Source organism: Astyanax mexicanus, chromosome 24, assembly GCF_023375975.1.
Source record: "Astyanax mexicanus isolate ESR-SI-001 chromosome 24, AstMex3_surface, whole genome shotgun sequence".
Classification (NCBI taxonomy): domain Eukaryota; kingdom Metazoa; phylum Chordata; class Actinopteri; order Characiformes; family Acestrorhamphidae; genus Astyanax; species Astyanax mexicanus.
In genome coordinates, this window is record NC_064431.1 from 23,293,465 (window position 1) to 23,313,766 (window position 20,302).

General features: G+C 38.7%; 1 protein-coding gene across 2 annotated transcripts in view; it reads left to right on the forward strand.

The window, feature by feature from the left end:
• cdh4 (cadherin 4, type 1, R-cadherin (retinal)) overlaps positions 1–20,302 on the forward strand; it is a 317,295-nt gene that overhangs the window by 103,095 nt on the left and 193,898 nt on the right. Inside the window, exon 3 of one of the 2 annotated variants that reach the window (XM_049471659.1) lies at positions 8,081–8,104. The exons of the other annotated variant lie outside the window; for it this stretch is intronic. Coding sequence (XP_049327616.1) covers positions 8,081–8,104 — 24 coding nt within the window. The remainder of the gene's footprint in view (positions 1–8,080; positions 8,105–20,302) is intronic. 2 annotated transcript variants of the gene reach the window in all.

A 20,302-nucleotide genomic window follows, 5' to 3' on the forward strand; every position in this document is an offset into this window, starting at 1 on the left:
GTCCTTCGCATCACATGTGGTACATGAGGTGGAACAAAATTGTGATCTCACGATCCAGTTTACACCCAAGAGCACTTGTTAAAATAGATAAATATAGATAACATAAAATCAAATAAAAATAAGAACACAATAAAATATAATAGAACAAAGTAGACATCAAGATAAATACACAAAAAAATAGGGAGAGTAGGCAGGTGGCAGCAACATGAGTGCAAGTTTGCTTCAGCAGCATAGAGAGAGCATAAGAATTCCTGTATAATTCGATAATGTGCAGCAAACATTGAACACAAATCACTGTACTATGCATGAAAGTATTTGAATAAAAAATATATGTATTTTCTTTATGGTCAATAATGATTTTCAAAATCATAATATAATATATTTTTATACCATATTGCCAAGCTCTGTCCGTGCAAGATTAGGCATACCATAGGTTGAGGCTTGTATACTGTTCATATCAATATTGGAACTATATCATATTGACAAAGTTACCAAAAATATAATGACAATATAATGAGTCATAACCTCTACAAAATGTTTGTTTATGGGGGGTTTCACACCTATCTTTTTTTTTTTTTTTTGCTATCATCTGAAGTTTGTAAACTTTAAGCCATTTCCCATTAAAGATACTGAGCTCTTGGAATCTAGTAAAGTGCTGCTGAAATACAAATGCTAGTGTAAACATTGCAATGTGGCCTAAACTAAATTAAGCATTTTCAGTATAAATTATTGTGTCCTTTGCCATTTTTTGCAGAATAGTTTTTGGTGGCAAATATTCATTGCATCCCTAGAAAAAAAAATGTTGGTTATTTTTTTTTTTAGAAAAATAATCAGTGCCTTTTTTATTTAGTCAATAGAAGTCAGCATTGATGCGGATGATTCTCACTGTCAGAGAGCTAGTTTGCAAAATTAATGAATGTACTCATGCCCCTGTGACTAACTAATTCAGTGGCATGATCCTGCAGTGTTTACTGCAGTGTTTTAACACCTCTGCTGTTTTGTAGTGGTGTTCCTCTCTTTCTCTCTTTCTCTCTCTCTCTCTCTCTCTCTCTTTCTCTCTCTCTGTATGTATGTGTGTGTCTCTCTCTCACTCCCTGCAGTGCTCCGTGAGCGGGCGTGAAAGCCCAGCTGGGGAAATCACAGAATCAGCGGCTGATTGTGCCACTGATGGAGACCATTTGGACTCCAGCTCTGCAGCAGGAAATTGAATTACCTTCACAATCTGTTTGCGCACTGTATTGTGTGTGTGTGTGTGTAAGAGAGTGTGTGTGTGTACATTTTCTGTTGAAATGGAGATGATAGTGCCTCCCCATTCCCACTGCTTTGTGAGTGTGTGTCTGTTTGAGTGTGTGTTTTGCTGAAATTGCTCTTCTGATTGTGCTTCCTGTTCCCCTAACCCACACTGTGAAATCCTTCCTGTATGCTTCATGCTGCTGCGTGCTTGAGTGTAACCATGTTAAGCCTATAGGTTATTAGTCCTGTCATGCCCTGTTACTGGTCCACACCTGATGCCAGAGAGCAGAGGGAGCTATCACAGAAAACACACGCCTGCACTTTTTCTCATTTGTCTTCCAATTACACACTTTTAACCTCTAGAAGTCACAGTGGCTGTAACAAAAACCTGAGACCAGCATGAAGTTATTCCATGGTTTTGTTCATACCACCTATATGCATGGATCTAGAAGAGAATGGATTGCATTAATTTTGTAAATTGTTGAATTTGATGGAGATGAGTTGTTGTTCTGTTAGGAATGAAGCACCTGTGACATATTTTTGGCATTCTTTTCTACTTGTGTTGTAAAAAAAAAAAAAATCAAATGCAGAAAGGAAGATGCGAAGAACACAGTACTCGTTTGTTATGCAGATTTTAAGGCAAAAGTAAGTGAAGTAAGTTTTTATCAGCATAAGTTGTGTTTAGACCAGCTTTAGACCAGCATAACTGTATAAGTTGTGTTTTGAACACTGGTATGCTGATAAACCAGCAGAATACCAGCTTTAGACCAGTATAACTCAGTGAAAGTTGTGTTAAAACACTGGTATGCTGGTAAACCAGCAGAATACCAGCTTCAGACCAGCATAACTCAGTGTAAGTTGTGTTAAAACACTGGTATGCTGGTAAACCAGCAGAATACCAGCTTCAGACCAGCATAATTCATCTTAAATTGTGTTAAAAACACTGGGATACTGGTAAACCAGCAGAATACCAGCTTCAGACCAGCATACTTCAGTGTAAGTTGTGTTAAAAACACTGGTATACTGGTAAACCAGCAGAATACCAGTTTTGGGCAGCATAATTCATCTTTAGTTGTGTTTTGAAAACTGGTATGCTGGTAATCCATCAGAATACCAGTTTTAGACAATCATAACAATGTATACTTTGTGTTTTGAACACTGATATGCTGGTAAACTAACAGAATACCAGCTTCAGACCAGCATAACTCAAAATAAGTTGTGTTTTGAACACTGGTATGCTGGTAAACCAGTAGAGTAGCAGCTTTAGACCAGTATAACTCAGTGAAAGTTTTGTTTTGAACACTGGTTTGCTGATAAACTAGCAGAATACCAGCTTCAGACCAGCATAACTCAAAATAAGTTGTGTTTTGAACACTGGTATGCTGGTAAATCAGCAGAATACCACACAAGTACCAAACCAATATAATTTAGCATATGTTGTGATTTAAGCACTGATAGGCTGGTAAACCACCACCACACTAACTGCAGCAGCACACCAGTATAAGGCAGCATAAATAATGAAATTCCTGCTGGTCTCAGCTGTTGTCTTCAGCAAGAATGGCAGGGATTGTAAGTGGCATTTATTACATAACTATATTTACTTAAATGGATAAATGGAATGTATGTAATTACCTGTAATTATGTTCATGGTATAATATTTAATTCATTACATTTAAGTAGTACACAAATGGTAGTAATTAACGTGACTTAAGCCTTAAATCTAATAGAGCAGCTTGGAAGGGACCTAATGTGTATCAGTTCAGGCGTGACAGGCAGTGAAATAGGAATAGACACGAGGTCAAAGATCAGGAGCTGACGCTTCATTTAAAGGCCTCATTTCACTGCTGGTATTGGATCAGCGTATTATATGGTCTGCAGGTTAACTACACAGGTCATTGCTGACCTCGTAAAGCCCCTCATGCTACATTCTAATGGCCGGACAGCATTTACATTGCAGATTTGTAGAGGGTAATGTACATGTATCATGGAACTGAAGGCAAGAATCAATGCTGTAGGAACGCAATAATGAAGGATGCCGCAGAGCCCTTTGTTCTTTTATCTTTATGCAAGCAAGCCGTCGTCGCGTGTGACAGCGTGTTCTCTCAGCAGTGCACTTCCACTTATTAAAGCAAATAATATTTTGTTGTTTTTCCATTCACCCGCATTAGTAATAATTAATCAAAACAAACATTCAGCATGCCATAATAAGGCCTACAATTGTTTCTCGTAATCAGACAACTAATTAGCTCGTAACGAGACAACATGTTCCTGCATGTTCTCTAAAGAGGGAAAAAGATGCAAAACCGCATGGATTTTCCAGCTCCCATCCCTATTAATGTAGAATTCCACACGGACAGGAAATATTGTTCTGTGCCATTCGTGCTATGAATAATGGATTCTCTCTATTACAGTGGTTTCTTTTGCAAAGTAGACCCGTTGTTCTGTTCAGAAGTCACTGTTGCTTTTTCCCTTTGGCCTTTTTTTTTTCTTTTGGCAGAAATGTTTATAAATGTAGAGCTTGAATTATTCATAATTTCTATGCGGAGGTACTGTGTAGATTTTACTCTATAAAGCAAGTATGCATTTATGTATCAAAGTTTATAGACACTTCCTTATTCAACCCCAGATGACATGTTCATGTGGGGGCTGTATGCACTGTAAGCCTAGATAAGTTAAATTTATTTGAATTAATTGAACCAATAGTAATGTTTACTAAAAACTTGAGTAAATTTGATAAAAATTGTTAGTTACTATGCCTAAATTGTAAGTACATTTCATTGTTTTATATATATATATATATATATATATATATATATATATATATATATATATATATATATATATATATATATATATATATTGCATAATAATTTAGCTTTGAATGTTATGGTCAGGTGAATAAAATAGATCTGTATTTAGTCTTCTTTTTGTATTTTGTAATTAGATTTGTATCATCTAATAAAATTAGATGAAGAATGAAAATGCTTTAAAGTGATAGAGTTATTTCAGCTCAGAAAATTATGTTTAATCATAATTTATAAGTTATTCATAATATATAATCTATAAGTTTCCCTAAGGTAGCCTGGGGGGAACGACTACACACTGACAGTGAGTGTCAGAAACAGGGGGACACAGAATTGATCTTCTAAAACAAGCTAGAAATAGATTAATTTATGCAGACGTTCCTTTTGGTATTTTTTTTTTTTCATGTGATTTTTAATAAATGAATAGCTGGAAAAATGAGATGCAGTCTCTGGCTGTAGCACCTTCAGGCTTTAAAACCCAAATTAATACACAGTTTTCACACGAAGATTTCATGCAGGAGAGGAACAAGCTTGGGGACTGTTTAAATTATATTTTGCTGTCCTTTTTTCTACGTTGGGCCAAGTTGGCTTGGTGCATGCTGGGAGAACACTGTGCGTTAGTCATCTCCTGGTAAGCGCAGCGAGGTTGGAGCAGGGGTGGGTGTCTGGAGTGAGTACAAGGGCCAGAAGCAGCCAGAGTGGTTGCCAGAATGCCTGCAGGAGCCGGAGACGAGACAGCAGAACGGGATACATCACAAACAGTGGTGACCCACCCCCAGCTGCTGAATACACGGGTCAGTGGTATCCAGGCTGCAAAGAACAGAGACAGACAGGGTGTTGTTTAGAGGATGCAAAGTATTTTTGGGTTTCTTTTATTTTCTGTGTGAGAGAGAGTGTGAATGCGCGAACATCAATTCCTACATGTCGGCCTGTAGATAAATGACAGTACTATCTCTTTTGCTTTGAAAGGAAAGCAAGCCAAGTGGGACGGGCGAGGGAGGGGATGAAAAAGGTTTGACAACACAATTTTTTTTAGAAAGAAAGAATAGACCACAGCCTCTCAAATGATCTGACTAGGAGGAAGGTTTCCAGTGGTAACCGATTTCATGGTATACCCTCGTATGCTCTTACATGGCATGGATGTCATCTCTTTTTCACCTCTGCTGTCCTGAACAGTAGGTCTGCAAAAAATAGTTAATATAATCAGCAATGTTGATTATAAAAAAATGGCGAAATTGTGTCTACATTTCAGTGTTGACTAAGGTTAATTTTTTTAAAACAAAGCACTTCGCAAAGATCAGGGGACTTACTCAGTTAACATACTTGGTCACTAAAAGTTCCTTAAGACATCAGATTACATATTTTGTCAGTAAATATTTCAAATTTAATTTAAGACAAAAGACAAAATTGTATTTATCTTTAAAATAAACTAAACTCAACAGCAAAGGATTACCTGGGATGCCCCCTAAAGGAATGCAGTATTCATCAACATTGTCAACAACTATCAGCGAGTAATCCAGCTCAGTTTCAGCACTACTAAACTGCTTTAGGCTTGCTGAGGCCATATACTGTATGCCGGTTAGCATCATGGCTTTATCCTGGTTTTACCAGCTCTTAGCGTTGTGGCTAAACCCCGATTCATGCAGATTCAGAACAACGTGCATGATGTACATGATCTCCACATCATAGCAAACAGTGAGATGTACTCTATCATCAACTATCTGCAAACACTCCAGCTCAGAAAAACAGCTTAAATTAAGCTGTTTGCAAAAATGTGATCCAAGTTTAAATTCCATTGGTACCACCTAGTGCATGTGTACAAGTCTATGATCCATCATAGTCATAATAATAATAATAATAATAATAATTATTATTATTATTATTCCATCATTTTATACTCTTAAAGTTTTATAGCATTGCAACATTACTCTGAGAAAATTGGGCTGCCACCTTTAGATTTTGCTCAAAGCAGATTGAGGAATAACCCTCGAAAAACAAGAAACAGAGCATGAAAGAAAGAAGAAGAAGGCTGATGGTCTTGTTTTCGAGAGAATCACTCTCAGATTCCGAAGTCGCTCTGGTCTGACTTACTCATTTGCCGCCATTGTGCTTCCATCGTGATTGAACAGCAATCTTGCGGCCACGCCAGTGAAATGGGGGGAGTTTGAGGGGGTGTAGAGGGGGTCGGGTTGTCCTCCTGTGGTGCTTCCTTAAATGAGCCCCATGAATGCGAAGCGAGGGCTTAGAAACTGACAGCTCAACCCCATCTCCCCATCTTTTCTCCAAATGGGGTAGGATAAGGGGGCACTTTGGGAAACAAGGCCCACAAACCTAACAGCTGCCTCTCCGCATGATTCCAGCTGTGCCTTTTCTGATCCTGCATGAAAGAAAAACTGTAGCTGCAAATGTGAGATATCTGTACTGCTGATGTTGGCAAGGAGAATGGTTGCATTTATATGTATGTTTATGTATGTAATAGCAAAGTTATAAATTAAAAATGACACTACACATATTACAGAAATTGCTTTCAAACTGGGGCATATTGTAATATATATATATATATATATACATATATATATATATATATATATATATATATATATATATATATATATATATATATATATATATATATATAAACATTTTTATAAATATGCAATAATTAAGCAATTATACTGTTCAATGTTTTTTATACAATTTTATTAGTGTGCTGCTATATAGATATATAGATTGCCAGTAGGGAGAGCCAAAAAACAAGAACAAGGGTTCAAGTTCATTTTTATGCTCTACTTATAAATTATATGAAAGCATCGCTTAACACAATTTATCAGGTTACTCCCTTTTCACAAACTCTCTGTTTTCTATGTGACAGATACAAGCTGTACAGGGCTAGTTAGTAACAATAGCTAAAGCAAGTTTGCTCTAGCAATAGTTTGTTTGCTAATACCAATTGATGTTTGTGAGCACCCAATGGAGTACCTAAATACTTTAAGAGCTTTGGTCAGAGTGCCATTATCATGCCACATTGTGTAGGGGTGTCACAATTCTCTAAATCCTCGATTCAATTTTATTTCTGATTTTAGGGTCACAATTCGATTCAATTCTCGATTTTCTTTTTTTTTTTACAGTAGAGAGGCCTATGCCAGTTTTAGATTAGTCTTTGGTCAGTCATTGGTTTGACATTAAAACAGCAATGTACAACAAAACAAAATAAATAATAAAAAAATACAGGAACAGTCATGTACAAAGTAATAGAACAGTTAGAGCCTTAATAAACTGAACTCTACTATAACAGTTAAACATGAAAAATAAGACTCGGTCCCTAAAAAAGACAAGTTTTTTTTCTTTAATAAAGATATATTATTAACTTTATCTGAGAGAAAGATGCTCCTTAAGGTACCATAACTATTTACATATTTGAGGCTAGACAAAACAACTGTTATTTTTATATTTTCAAGTTTTTCTTTAAGAAGATGAGAATGTCCACATTCTCTGGAGAAAGGGCTGCTCTTTGAGCAGTCACAATTTCCGCGGCGTCGGCTACAGTGTGCTGCGCCATTTGTGTAGCGGGCGTGCGTGCTTGCGTAGCTTAGAGGGAGGCAATCTTCGATCCTCTTTTTGACTTCGAAGCTCAAGACCGTGACATAATTTCGATCGATTTTGATGAAATATCGAAATCGTGACACCCCTAATATTGTGGGATTTAGAAATAACTGTTACAATATTTTATTAAAAGAAAGAACATAACCTACTATTTAAAGAAAAGGAGAATCTTTTATGAATTTTATAATACAAATGACTCTACATTTCACCCACTTCCGTTTCCTACTGTATTTATATTACTGTGGGGTATAGTCTGTTAATGGTGGATGTTTGCTGATGGCAAATATCTTTCTCCTAGCAGAGAGAATGGGTCAGTCATTAGTAGATCTGGATACCTTGTTGTTGATCCACCACTGTTATAATGTTATGTGTCTTTGATTTAAAAAATGCTATACTAATAAAGTCTTTCTTTTCTCTCTGTTTGTCTCTCTGTTTTACAGATACTCCGCTGTCCTCAGGTGGAGGTGAGTAGTGTAGTAATACTATAACACTGCATGATTCGATTTGTTCCACATTGGAGGCGTGGCTGATCATTTTACAGGCTGGCGGTTCTGAATGTGTGTAATAATGCTCACGAGAGCCGTGACAGGAGCAGCTAGACGCAGTAGTTTTGTGGAATGGCAGTGCATGCTGTTGGGTTCTGTGCATTATGTGTAAGTGATGGAGGAATACAAATCTCCTCAGTTCAGGTAAATGTGGGCATTTTTCTGCAGCATGGCCATTCATTTATACACAGCGTGATTTGGCCCACGGCCCTCGTGATTCATCTGCGCTGTTCTGTTCACATGTGTATCATCTGAATAAGAGAGGGCAGCCTTTTGTGCTCGATTTGGCATTGGGGGAATATTTTTTAAGATGTGCGTGACTGTGTTCACTCACTGTTACGTATATTAGTAATAGGGTGATGTACTAATTAGTTTAATGGCCGATTAAAAGGAAGCCTTTAAATAAAAAAGCTCAGAAGACGGGAGGTGCATTCTGACAGTGGAGTGGTTGTGAGAGTTAGCAAATGAGAAAAACAGAATAAAAGGAAAATTAATAATACACATAATTGATTCCCCCAGGCTACCTTAAGCAAACTTAATACTACATCATGTAATATGATTAACTGCTTGGTCTCTGTGTTGTAGGCTGTAAGAACAAGCATCATTTTCTGAGCTGCAGTAACTCTGTGTTGGCTGTGTGCTGTACTGTTCTCATCGTAGCATTTTTTTGTTTACCTAATTTTTTATTTCAAATTCAGTCTAATTCAGTATTCCAAATCTGAAAAGAGAGGAGACTAAATACAAAATTGCTAAACTTCCTTCTATCTATCTATCTATCTATCTATCTATCTATCTATCTATCTATCTATCTATCTATCTATCTATCTATCTATCTATCTATCTATCTATCTATCTATCTATCTATCTATCGACAAATATATTTTATTCACCTGACCTTCAAAGTACAAAGTACAAAGTACAATTATTATGCAAAGCAACTGATATTACGGAAAAAACCCCTAAAAGTCAATTCTAATTACTTATAATAAACTTGAACATAATTAACTCATAATTAACTGTTTAGTACACATTACTTAAAAATCGTAAGGCAACTGGTTTCTTATATAGAATATTATATGTATATTCCTGCTTATATATAGCAGTGTGTGTGTGTGTGTGTGTGTGTATGTGTGTGTTCATTTGTTACCTCAAACAGAGTATATAATGACAGCCCCTCTGGTCTAGACTATTTTCTATTCAGATTCATTTTGAAAGACATATTGTCTGTGTGTGTGTGTGTGTGTGTGTGTGTGTGTGTGTGTGTGTGTGTGTGCGTTAACACTTGTCCGTGTGTGTAGGACACAATAGGCTGCACTGAGGTGGGAATATATTTTTGCTTTGTTTGTTGCTGGACAAGCGTATGATCCACCTGCAGAGCCCCAGGGCTTCTAGGGTAAAAAAAACACACACCTGCACTGACCGTGCGACATGCTACATCTGTTGGGAGAGAGAGAGACAGAGAGAATGCAGAAGATGGTATGAAAGAGAGAGAGAGAGAGAGTCAGTGAGTGAGTGAGTGAGTGAGTGAGTGCTACCCTATTGTAATATGTGTGTGTGCTGCCATGTTCCAGAATGGCAGAACAGTCGTTAAAGGGCAGGCCTGCCTATTTCCCTCTACTTTTTTTTACACAGTTTGAAAGGAATGACATTCCACACAGTTTTTAATTCATTCTGCATGCTGGCAAAGAATAGAACATGTACAATGAAGTTCCAGGTCAGCGAATTAACGTGTCCACCACAGCTTCTAAAAAACGGCCTGCTTCTCCTCACTTCTGCACAATACATCAAAAGCAAAGGAAGAACATGCTGTAGAAAACATTTTAAGGCACATGCTAGACCTGTGATACAAATAATATTTTTATCTTTAAGCTAGAAAATGACATTGTGAATGCATCAAACTCAAATTGCATTACCCATATGCAGCAATAGAGGGAGTTATTCACACTGCAGGCTATGCTCATGTGACGCGACGATGCTAGAAATGCTAGAGTGAGAAGCAGTAGAGTGAGGTAGAGGTCCAGAGTAAATGCACGTGGACACAACTCTACACTGTAAACCCACTATTAGATTAAACTCAATCAAATTAAGTCTGTTTTATAAAAAAAATGGATATTTCCAAATATTCCTCAATTATTTTAAATTAGTTGGCACATATACATTCAAACAGAGATCTTTGAGTTGAATCTACTTATAATAGCTGAGTTTAGTCTGTTGCCATATGTTGCTTCTTGTCTATTGGCTTTGGCAGAATCTATTTGCATACTGGGTGTGTCCCCCAATTTCTGACACTCAACCATCAGTATGTAGTGGTTCCCCCCAGGCTGCCTTAGGTAAACTTGTAGATCATAAATTATGATTAACTGCCTGGTTTCTATGTATTAGGCTGTAAGAACAAGCATCATTTTCTGAGCTACTAACTCAGTTAACTGTGTTGGCTGTAGATTATACTGTTCTCTTCATTTTAATGTGATTTTTTTCAAATCTATATTTTTCTTAATGAAATCAAAGAGAATACTAAATGCAGATCTATTTTATTCATCTGGCCATAACATTTAAAGTAGAATTAGAATGCAAGCAATTAATATAACAAAAAAACAAAATCAAAGTAATGAATTTAAGTAAATGTAAAAGGAATAGCCATTGTTTCTGATTTATTCAGGATCATTCTTTGTTGAATTGCTTAATAATATTGCAATTACAAGAGACATGATTTTTGTACTTCAAGTAAAACCTAATGAATTGAAATGAAACACAAGTAATGCTATTGTTCATCTTTTTTTATGAATACTGATTTAAATATTGTTCTGAGCATTATCATGAATTTTATAGAAGTTTATAGTAGTAACGACTTCTTACACTTTAACGACTTCTTTTCTTTAAGGAACCAAAAGTAATCCTTGAAGTACTTTCACTTTTATTGCTACTGTAAATTGCAAAAAATTCGGAAGTAATCTTTCCAGCAAGTTAACCGCCTCTGTATTTCACCTGCCTCCATCCTCAAACAGTACCTGCTGGCAGATCTGAGAAAAGAAAGTGACAAGAGCAAACGACACAGTCATGTCCTTGACCTGAGAGCCGAGTGCACCCGTCAGTGTTGGTATGAAGTATTAAACAGGAACCGAGAGCAGATGGCTTCAGCACTGTACGGTACAGCGGCACAGGGCTAAACTGCGCTTCACTGAACCTCGACCGCATTCCTCTTTCTCGTCTTCTCATTTTGGTTCTGTCTTCCTTTCACATCATCTCATTTTTAGTGCTACACCCTGTGGAATTGTGGGTAGAAAATAAAGGGGCTAATGCTGCCACTTTGCCCCCGTCTTTTCCCAAGTGGCTCGCTGTCATCCCAACATCGTGCTCATGCTTAAACCATCAAACACTTTCATTATCAAACAGAAAGAATCCGTCCCACTCATGCTCTCACTTTCGCTCTCACTCGCTCTCTCTCCTCTCTCCGGCTTTAATTGGCCATACCTGCGGCAGGGAGAGGTGTAATTGTTGGAAGGGGAAAGTGCAATGCTTGGCTGGTTTTAGAGCCCTTATCTGTAATCTGTGGATTGATTTATGCTTTTTTTCCCTCCAGCCGAACAAATTGTTCAGCCAAGTCAAGTGTCCAAAAGGGAAAACAAGCTTAACTCTGCCACCGCAGTGCGAGAGCACACTGGGAAAGGCGTACAAAGCTGAACAGCTCTTTTCTTTTTTCCTTTTAATTTAAAGAAAGCTCCCCCAGGGTCACTCTCTATAGCACGCTGGTATGTGGCAATAAGTGGTAAGGATGTGCTTCACTTAAATCCTGCAAAGAGAAATGTAACTGAATTTTCTGAAAACGAAGAGGAATATAGATGTGTATACATATTTCTTTTTTTTGCCCGCCACCACTCCTGTCTCTTCAGAGAACCAATCCAACTTTATTAGTGTTAAAACAAAGTTCTAGTAAATGTAGTCATTGTGCAGAGGATGAAAATATAATAGAGGGGAAACGACTCAAAAAACAATCAAGAGTACAAAGGTTTGTGCCCTCAAATATATGTTATGTGCATAAAAAGTAATAGTTACAGATGCATGATGGTTGTGTTTGTTTTGTGTGGGTGATCTGTTGATGAGAGCTGATTGAGTCACTGATCTATGAGGTTGTAAAATGCCGACCCTGTTTTTGTGTGTTCGTAATTTCTGTTTTTGAAATTGCTGATATTTTTTCCATTTCTTTATATTCTGTGAGTGATGTTTTCCCTTGATTTCCAATTTGTAAGGATAATCTTTTTGGTGATGGTTAGAACCACTAAAAGTTGTGGTGTTGGTTTGTGGTTGTACTGTCTCCTAGGAGACAGAATGATGGGGATAGGGGAGTGGGCTGTATTGGAGTTAGTATTGGAGTTAGGTTAGGTGATTTAGGTTGTTTGAGGTGTTTGATAGGTGGATAGTACCATAAGGTGTGTATGTGGTCATCAGTATAGTTGGTGATATTTTGAAGGGTCATTCCATTTCCGAAGTTACAAAGAATACATCAGAGAAGGCAGAAATTACCACCTACAGTGAACATTGTAGTGGGTCACAATGTAGGGCTCTATGAAATCACTTTCATTTGTCTCAATTGTTTATTTTTTTATTATTTTTCCCATTTATATTTCTCATACACTGTTAAACTTTAGTGATAAATTTGATGTTCACATGCATCCCAACAATAAACACCACAATTAACTGGGAAGCAACTTACAGTTTGTGCACAGAAGCATCACAGAGCTTGTTGTTGTGTAGTAAGCTCAAGTGCTTTGTTCCTTTTTGCTTCATTAACACAGTTCTGTCCATGTCCATGATCAGAAATGATCGTGACTGGCGTCGTCTGGCTAGAATTCTACGTGTGAACCTACAAGCGACTTTTGGCAGGTCAGTGTAATGTGTAGATTAATACATTCCTATCATTGCACAGACTGTTACACCATACACCTCTGAACGCTCTGCTGGGTTATGGTTAACAGTCCATGCTGACAGTCCATGCAGCCATGCAATGCCAGATGGTCATTCTTGTGCTTGGAATTTCAGGTCATGTAGGCTTGTCAGAAAAATCAGAAATGCTGGACATGATGGTAAAATCTGCCTCTTTTATAGCTTCTAAGGTCTTGTCTGTTCCGAGCCTTTCAGTCCAGCAGCTGAGGCTCAGCGCAGGCCTGTCATTAGAGCTTTTCAACAGAACACCTTCTTCCCTCCCACTTTCACTGATCAAACAGTGTTCGGCGAAAGTGCAGAGGTGCATTAGCGTTGAGTACGGGGATAGATAGATTTTTTTTTTTTACTTTATCGCTTCAGTCAGCGCACGCTCTATAGAGCCGTGGGGAGAGATAACAGGTTAGATAACAGGATAAAGTTTGCACTCTGCAGGGAAGAGCACTGAAGGCGGCAGATTGAGGGAACGCGCCCAGCTTCGGCCCATGTGTCAGCAGAGCTATATCCGTCCAACTAATTGCGCCACTGCCGCTCCCAGCTGTCTGCCGAAAAATGCCCACAATGCCCAGCCGATTGGGTCATGTCCAGACAGCCAGTGTCGCATTGGCATAACAGTGCAGCTCAAAAAGGCAGTCGGAACACTAGTCGATTGCAAGAGTGGAGGAGAAAGTTGCCTCCAGACAGTTTGGGGAAGAGCGTGTGTCACTTTTTTTTTCCTTTTTTTCCCCTTTTTGTCTGTCTGGCCATCTCGGTGTCAAGGTGTGAGCAATGACCCTGGGGTATAACGTAATAAATTTCCACTTCTACATAAAGCTCCAGTCCCCAGAGCGTAGCGGCAGCAGGCAGTGTTTCTCTAGTCACCCTTACTGAACATCCAGCTCTGCTGAAGTTGAACTTTTCTTTGACAGAGGGAAAAAAGCCTCCACACATGACGTTCCACCACAAAGCAGCAGATGGGTTCAACGCTAATTGTTAACAGCGGTATCAAACAGGTGGCTCTTGCGTCCTCGCACGAGAGCGGTTCAGCGGTATATATAAGGCTCTCGGTCTAACAGCCACAAAGCAATTAAAAGTATTTTTTTTTTTCTGTCCTTCCGTGCTGATGGATTTTCTGAGAAATCGCCGCATTCTGAAGGAGCAACAGATGGTTCAGCGTGGTGTTGCTACTAGTCAACTCTGTCTTTTAGACATGGAGAATCACAGCCTGTTAAGAACCACAGTAATGAAACAAGATTCTGATGACCAACTGCACATGTGACCTGTGGCCTTGCTCCACACACTTTGCTCAAGCATGCTTTAACGAGGTGTTTTCGACATCTGACAAACTCGTAAACACAGGTGATACACCTGAACATGTTTCCTGTTGCAAGTTATAATTATCTTGTAATAAATTATGAACACAGTAGTTCAAGCAGCTAACAGTAAGACTACTTATTGAGTTATTATTATTAAAACTGTAAATGCCATTTTGACACCACTTCTACCTTATGAAATAAAAGACAGATTCTAGCTGCATTCAAAGCCTAGGTTCCAGCTGATTAGTAAGCCTATCCTATGAACACTTCTTAGTAGCTTATTGGCTACACATATTCATCATGTTCCATTACTTGCACTTGTACTCCACTAGATGTTTAAGGCTGTTGAGAATAACATTTTTTTTTTCAAGGACAATTTAAGTTTTGAGTTTTCAATAGCTGACAGTGTCACCCTTTCATTCATATTTATGTTAAATCTTTGGTCTCAGCTTTTTTATTAAACAAACATGTCAAGTATTTTTTTTCTTTTGGTCAGTGTGACTTAAATATTTTAGACAATGGACAATAAAATGAATCATCTGGTATATATGCTTAATGCCAGACATGGACTCTTCCTGGATAGAGTGAGGACAGTTACTCCAGCAATAAAGTATAAACTCTTTTTTAAACCCTTGTTTTTAGAAGAAACAATAATTGAGCAATTGTTCCAATACCTTTGTCAAATCAATAGACCTTTAGTAGACACTGAAGAAATCAATACAATACAATGCAATGCAGGTGCCAATAAAACTTGATAGAAGCTGCCCTGTTCTGGGCCACAACATTCTGGTCATCTCTCAGTGAAGAGCCCACTTCTCTCCAGATCCACATCCTTAAGACTTATGGCAGCTTCTCAGTGCGACTCAAAAAACCTGTCTCCATCTTTTTTTTCTGTTTAATGCTACCAGGAAAGTGGCGGTGGAATCTTGCTCGTGGGCAGGGGCTTTGGATGTCTGAGCTGCAGGTGTGATAGAGTAAGCTGTGGTCGCTTCCACATATTCCTGTTTGATCTGTGGGGCGCAGACAAATCCTTGTACCTACCTGAGGCGTGGGCACAGGATTGTGGGCATTGTGACAGAGTAGCTTGATGCCTGTGGGTCGTTTTGCTGCAGGAAACAAGCAAAATAGCTAGCACTTGATGTTTTTGTTAAACACAGAGGCGTTCTGTAGAATACTAACAGGCACTCCAGGCCGGCAGGGCCAGGAACTTCATGGAGTTTCATGCGTGAAACTTTTTAAATCCTTCGGGTGTCTGTTTAGCTTGGCTCCTATTGGTTCCATGTCTTCCATGCACCATGTGACGTATGTCACTGTGATGTAGAATGAGTAGAATGAAGGTGTAGTGATTGGATTATACACACTCCACACCACAGGACAGTTTGGAAAGTTAATGTGACAGTGTGAACATTTTAAGGTAACCAGATATTTTATTTTTAGGAATGTGTAAGATCAGTGGTTCATTACTGCAGGTACAGTATACTGTAGAGGGCTCCAGACTAACACCATCCTGTCGTCCCGAGGTTGATAAGAATACCACACACCCTGTGGTTCTTGTAGCACTCAACATGGTATCTGTTTATAAATCTAGTGGGCTAGTAGAAAAAGCCCCCTAAAATTAATGTGGTTTTTGAATTACTATGTCAGTGAATTGCAGTGATGCAGCTTTAAAACAGACACACAGACTGTCCCTAAAATGCCCCTTGGTGTGTGTTGCCATGTGGCACACCTAGGGGCAACTTGGGGCAATTTGGCATGACCAGAGACTGTAAAAAAGATGGACGCCATGTCGCTATTCACATTCATTCAATGAAAATGAAGCCAAAATCTTCCGCCATGTTGGCGATCCTGAAACCTGAGTCTGCGCAGTAGAGACCAGAGGAGGGAGAAAGACTGTAGAGTCTATGGTCCCACCCATACAGTCGTTGGTCCCACCACGGCTAGGTGTAACCCAGCCCTTTCACAATAAGCACACACAAAAATGAATTCTGTGGGGATATAAACATAAAGCAATATAAGCAGAGGTTACACTAGCTGTTGCATTTAAATAATGGAGGTAGAATTACAGTATATTTGAAAAAAACGTGATTGAAAGTTGTTCTGTTTTGCCATTGAAACCTATGGGGATGGGTGGGGTTACACAGCTTTCTGCAACCGAACAGCAGGGGGCGCCCGACCTGTGGTGGCTTCACTTTGAAGAGACGATGCTCTATGGGCCTGACCAATTCACCCACAGTGTGTACATTTGGTTTATAGGGGGAAACCAGAGTGCCTAGGGTGGCCCATGCACAGGCAGACCTTGAGTTAAATATTTAGCTATGTTGGGTTTTTGTTTGTTATGTTTTGATTGATTGATTTCATGTTCTAAATTACAATGATTGGTCTGCAGCATGTGATGATCTGGATGCATTTTGTTCAGATTATGTTTTGTCTTTTTTAGCCATTTTTTTCACCGAAATACATTTAAAGTCTATGCTCAGTTTTATTAGCAATATTAGCCTAGCATCTCCCATTATGGCATATTTATATATTAAATATTGGTTGAGGCATGGGAGTCTCATAAACACAGGCTGAATGTTAACTTTTAATGTGCAACAGAATGAAAGAAAAACTGTATCAAAATACACAAAAGTTACTTTTACACATGAACAAACAAGACCAATTCCAAAATAAGAGCCACTTTTCCAAACGAACAAACAGACCAATTCCAAAATAAAAGTCATTTTTAGATATGAACCAATAGGACCAATTTCAAAATAAAAGTCACTTTTACAAATGACCAAACAAGACCATGGTAAAATACATGTCACAAATAAAAACAGTAAGAAGCAGTTTTTTTTACTTACCCGAAAAATTATCTGACTCAAAAACTGTGATGTGATCCAGACCATGAGTTTTGTGATCTCTTACATAACTATATTTCACCATCAGAAGAGAACCATGAAGTGAGGACTGGTGAAGGAGGTGAGATTTATTGCCTTCATCTTCTACCTGTCACCTCCTTCATGCTGTTACAGTTGCATGTCCAGGTTCTGCATCAACCACTGAAACACACTGAAACTCACAAAATATGACACAAATTTACAAAAATCTTACAAATAAAACAAACATACTTTTTCCTTTTTCTCATTTTTCAAAATAAAATAGAAAAAAAGTTCTTTGTTGTTAAGGCCTGAATTTATGCCGTCTGTTGTGCTGCCTGATAGAAACATCAAATAAAATATGTTATTTATTATTCCTTTCGAGCAGCTTCAGGGTCCTGACAGATTCCTTAAGCCCGGATGTGACGGAGTCGTGCTGAAAGCAGAAGAAGAGTGGTAAAGCTGGGCTGCTCTGGTCGAGCATTTCTCACATCTGAGCAGGCATTAGTGAATCAAGCAGAGAGTAAAAGGACACGGCTGATGCTTTTCACAGAGCGAGTAACCTTCTTTCTGATTCTCCAGACAGACGGTCTGGGGAACTGACGGCTCTGAGCCATGTGGAATCACGCTGGAGTTCAAAGCATTTAGAGCAGAGGGGCAGGACTGATATACACACTCACACACACACATACACAAATACACACAGCCACACACACATCGAAGCCACAGCATGGTCTCAGTGGATAAGATGTTAGCTTGGTATTCTGTACTAATATAGAACTTGGTCCCAGCACAGTCGGGCCTCTCTGTTCCTGCCTGTGTGTTTTATTGTTCTCTTCCAGAAACGAGGCCCAGATGTGAATTGATGTTCAGTCCAGATTTAGAACTTCAGCTTCAGTTTTTGGGTCAGGCTAGAAAAGAAAAAAAAATCACAAACTTTGATGATTAAGGTGTCAGCCTTCAACAGTCAACATCCGAGTGCTCCGTTACACAGCTGTGAGCATCAGACAGCAGAGCAACAGAACAGAAGAGCAGGATCTGACCTTTCCCTAACCTTTTCAGAGCCAGAGTTTTGCTCAGGCTGTAAATGCAGTTGTCCATGCCAGTGCATTAATTGGCTGAGAGCAGGTAACAGTGGCATTAATGGAGTGTTCACTGGCGCACTCACTCAGCCTGTTCTGTTATTAATCCATTTGCCTTTTTTTTCTCTCCGCTCTGCCGTAACTAAGCCCACACCTCTGCTCCTCTTCTCTCTCTTTTACTATTGTCTTTTTCTCCCTTTGTCCCTCTATAAAGATAACTCCAATAGGGACTCCCTTTCTCTCTTTCCTCACACTCTTACTAAAGCCTATACTGTCTTATAAACTTTACCTCTATTTCTTTTTGTTTCTCTTCCCACCACTCCTTTCTCACTTTTTTCTCTTTCTCACACTAATTTCTCCATTTCCGTCTATTGTATCTCTTTTTCTCTAGTATGTCTTTTTCCCCTCTATTCTTCTTCCTTCTTTTGTCTCTTCTTTTTCCTTTAACATTGTTTTTTTTCTCTCTCTGTCTCTATTTCTAACTGTTTTATTCGCTTTCTTTCTTTGGCTTTTACTTATTTTATTATTATTATTTTTATTATTATGTCTCTAATTCTCTTTCTGTTTAACATCTTTATTTCTCACTCTTTTATTAGTTTATATTTAGTTTTTCTCTCTCAATATTTTTCTCTCTGTCATTATCTCTCATTTTCCTTTTCTCCTCTCTTATACTCTTCTTATACTCTTCTTTTTAATCATATCTCTCTTGTCTCTCTCCTTCTTACTTTTACTCTCTCTCAATCCTCACTTGATTTCTTCCTTTCTTTCTCTTTCCTTATTTGTATTTAACTTTCCTCTCTCTTTTTCACTTGTTCATTTAGCCATTTCCCTCTATAATGTTTGTTTCCTTTCTTTTATTTTTTGTCTTTTTGTCTCTGTCTCCCTCTCTTTCTCATTCTGTCACTCTTTAACAAAAAATGAGAGTTTGCACTCTTTCTCTCTCATTTTCTCACCTCTTTTCTTTCTCTGTCTTATCGAATTCTTGGCCACTTTCTAAACTCTCTTTGTCCCGCTCTCTCTCTCTCTCTGGTTGGTGTAGAGGTGGTGTAGCAGTAAGGTCTATAGAGATGGACCGTGACCAGGCAAATCCCTGCACAAATTAGAGAGCAGAAGCCATTATTACAGCCAATGGCTGACTGCAACTCCCAACAGTTAAATTACAGCCTTTCTGCTCCTCAGCACATCCCAAGAACAAAAAGAAACCATTTTTATTACACCACACATCCCACCCATCACACACACACCCTCCCCCTCGGAGGTGCAGGAACATCTAACGCTGATCCGGTTCTGTAGATTGCGTACAGTATTACAGGCTGTTCAGGGGACGTTGCTCATGGAAGAGGGACCACAGGAAAGATGAGGAATCAGACTGAAGGAGACAGGCAGCGCACAGCGAGCGAGACCAGGAGAGATCCGTATCGCTCCACTAACTCCAAGCGCATTAAACCCGCTCATCTTAAACGCATATTCTCACTCCACACACCGGCCTGTCTGTCACACACGCACACACACCCCTAACCGAGCTCATACTTTCATGTTGAATCTTCTGATGAGATTCATTCTCCAGCTTCCAACCTCTGCTCGACTGATTCTGTATTATTAGAGAACATCTCGGCGGAAACGATGTGTCTGTCACTCAAGCGGCCGTAAAGCTCTGGCGCCGTAGATTACCAAATCGAGTGGAGATGGCGTGTCACTCCGTACTGCTCCAGAAAAAAATCCTTTTAAGATATTTGAGCTACTTGTCAGTTAGTGCAGGAGACTCTTACTCTGGAAACCCGAACTGCTGTTCTCAGAGACTTTTATCAAATTTTTAACTTTTTATCCTTATTGGGATCAAAAATCCCATGTCTCTTACCTTTGAGCACAGTATGGTGTCATGTTCAGTGACTGAAAAAAAAAAAGATAATTCCGGATCTTTACTGAATTATTTCAATTTTAACC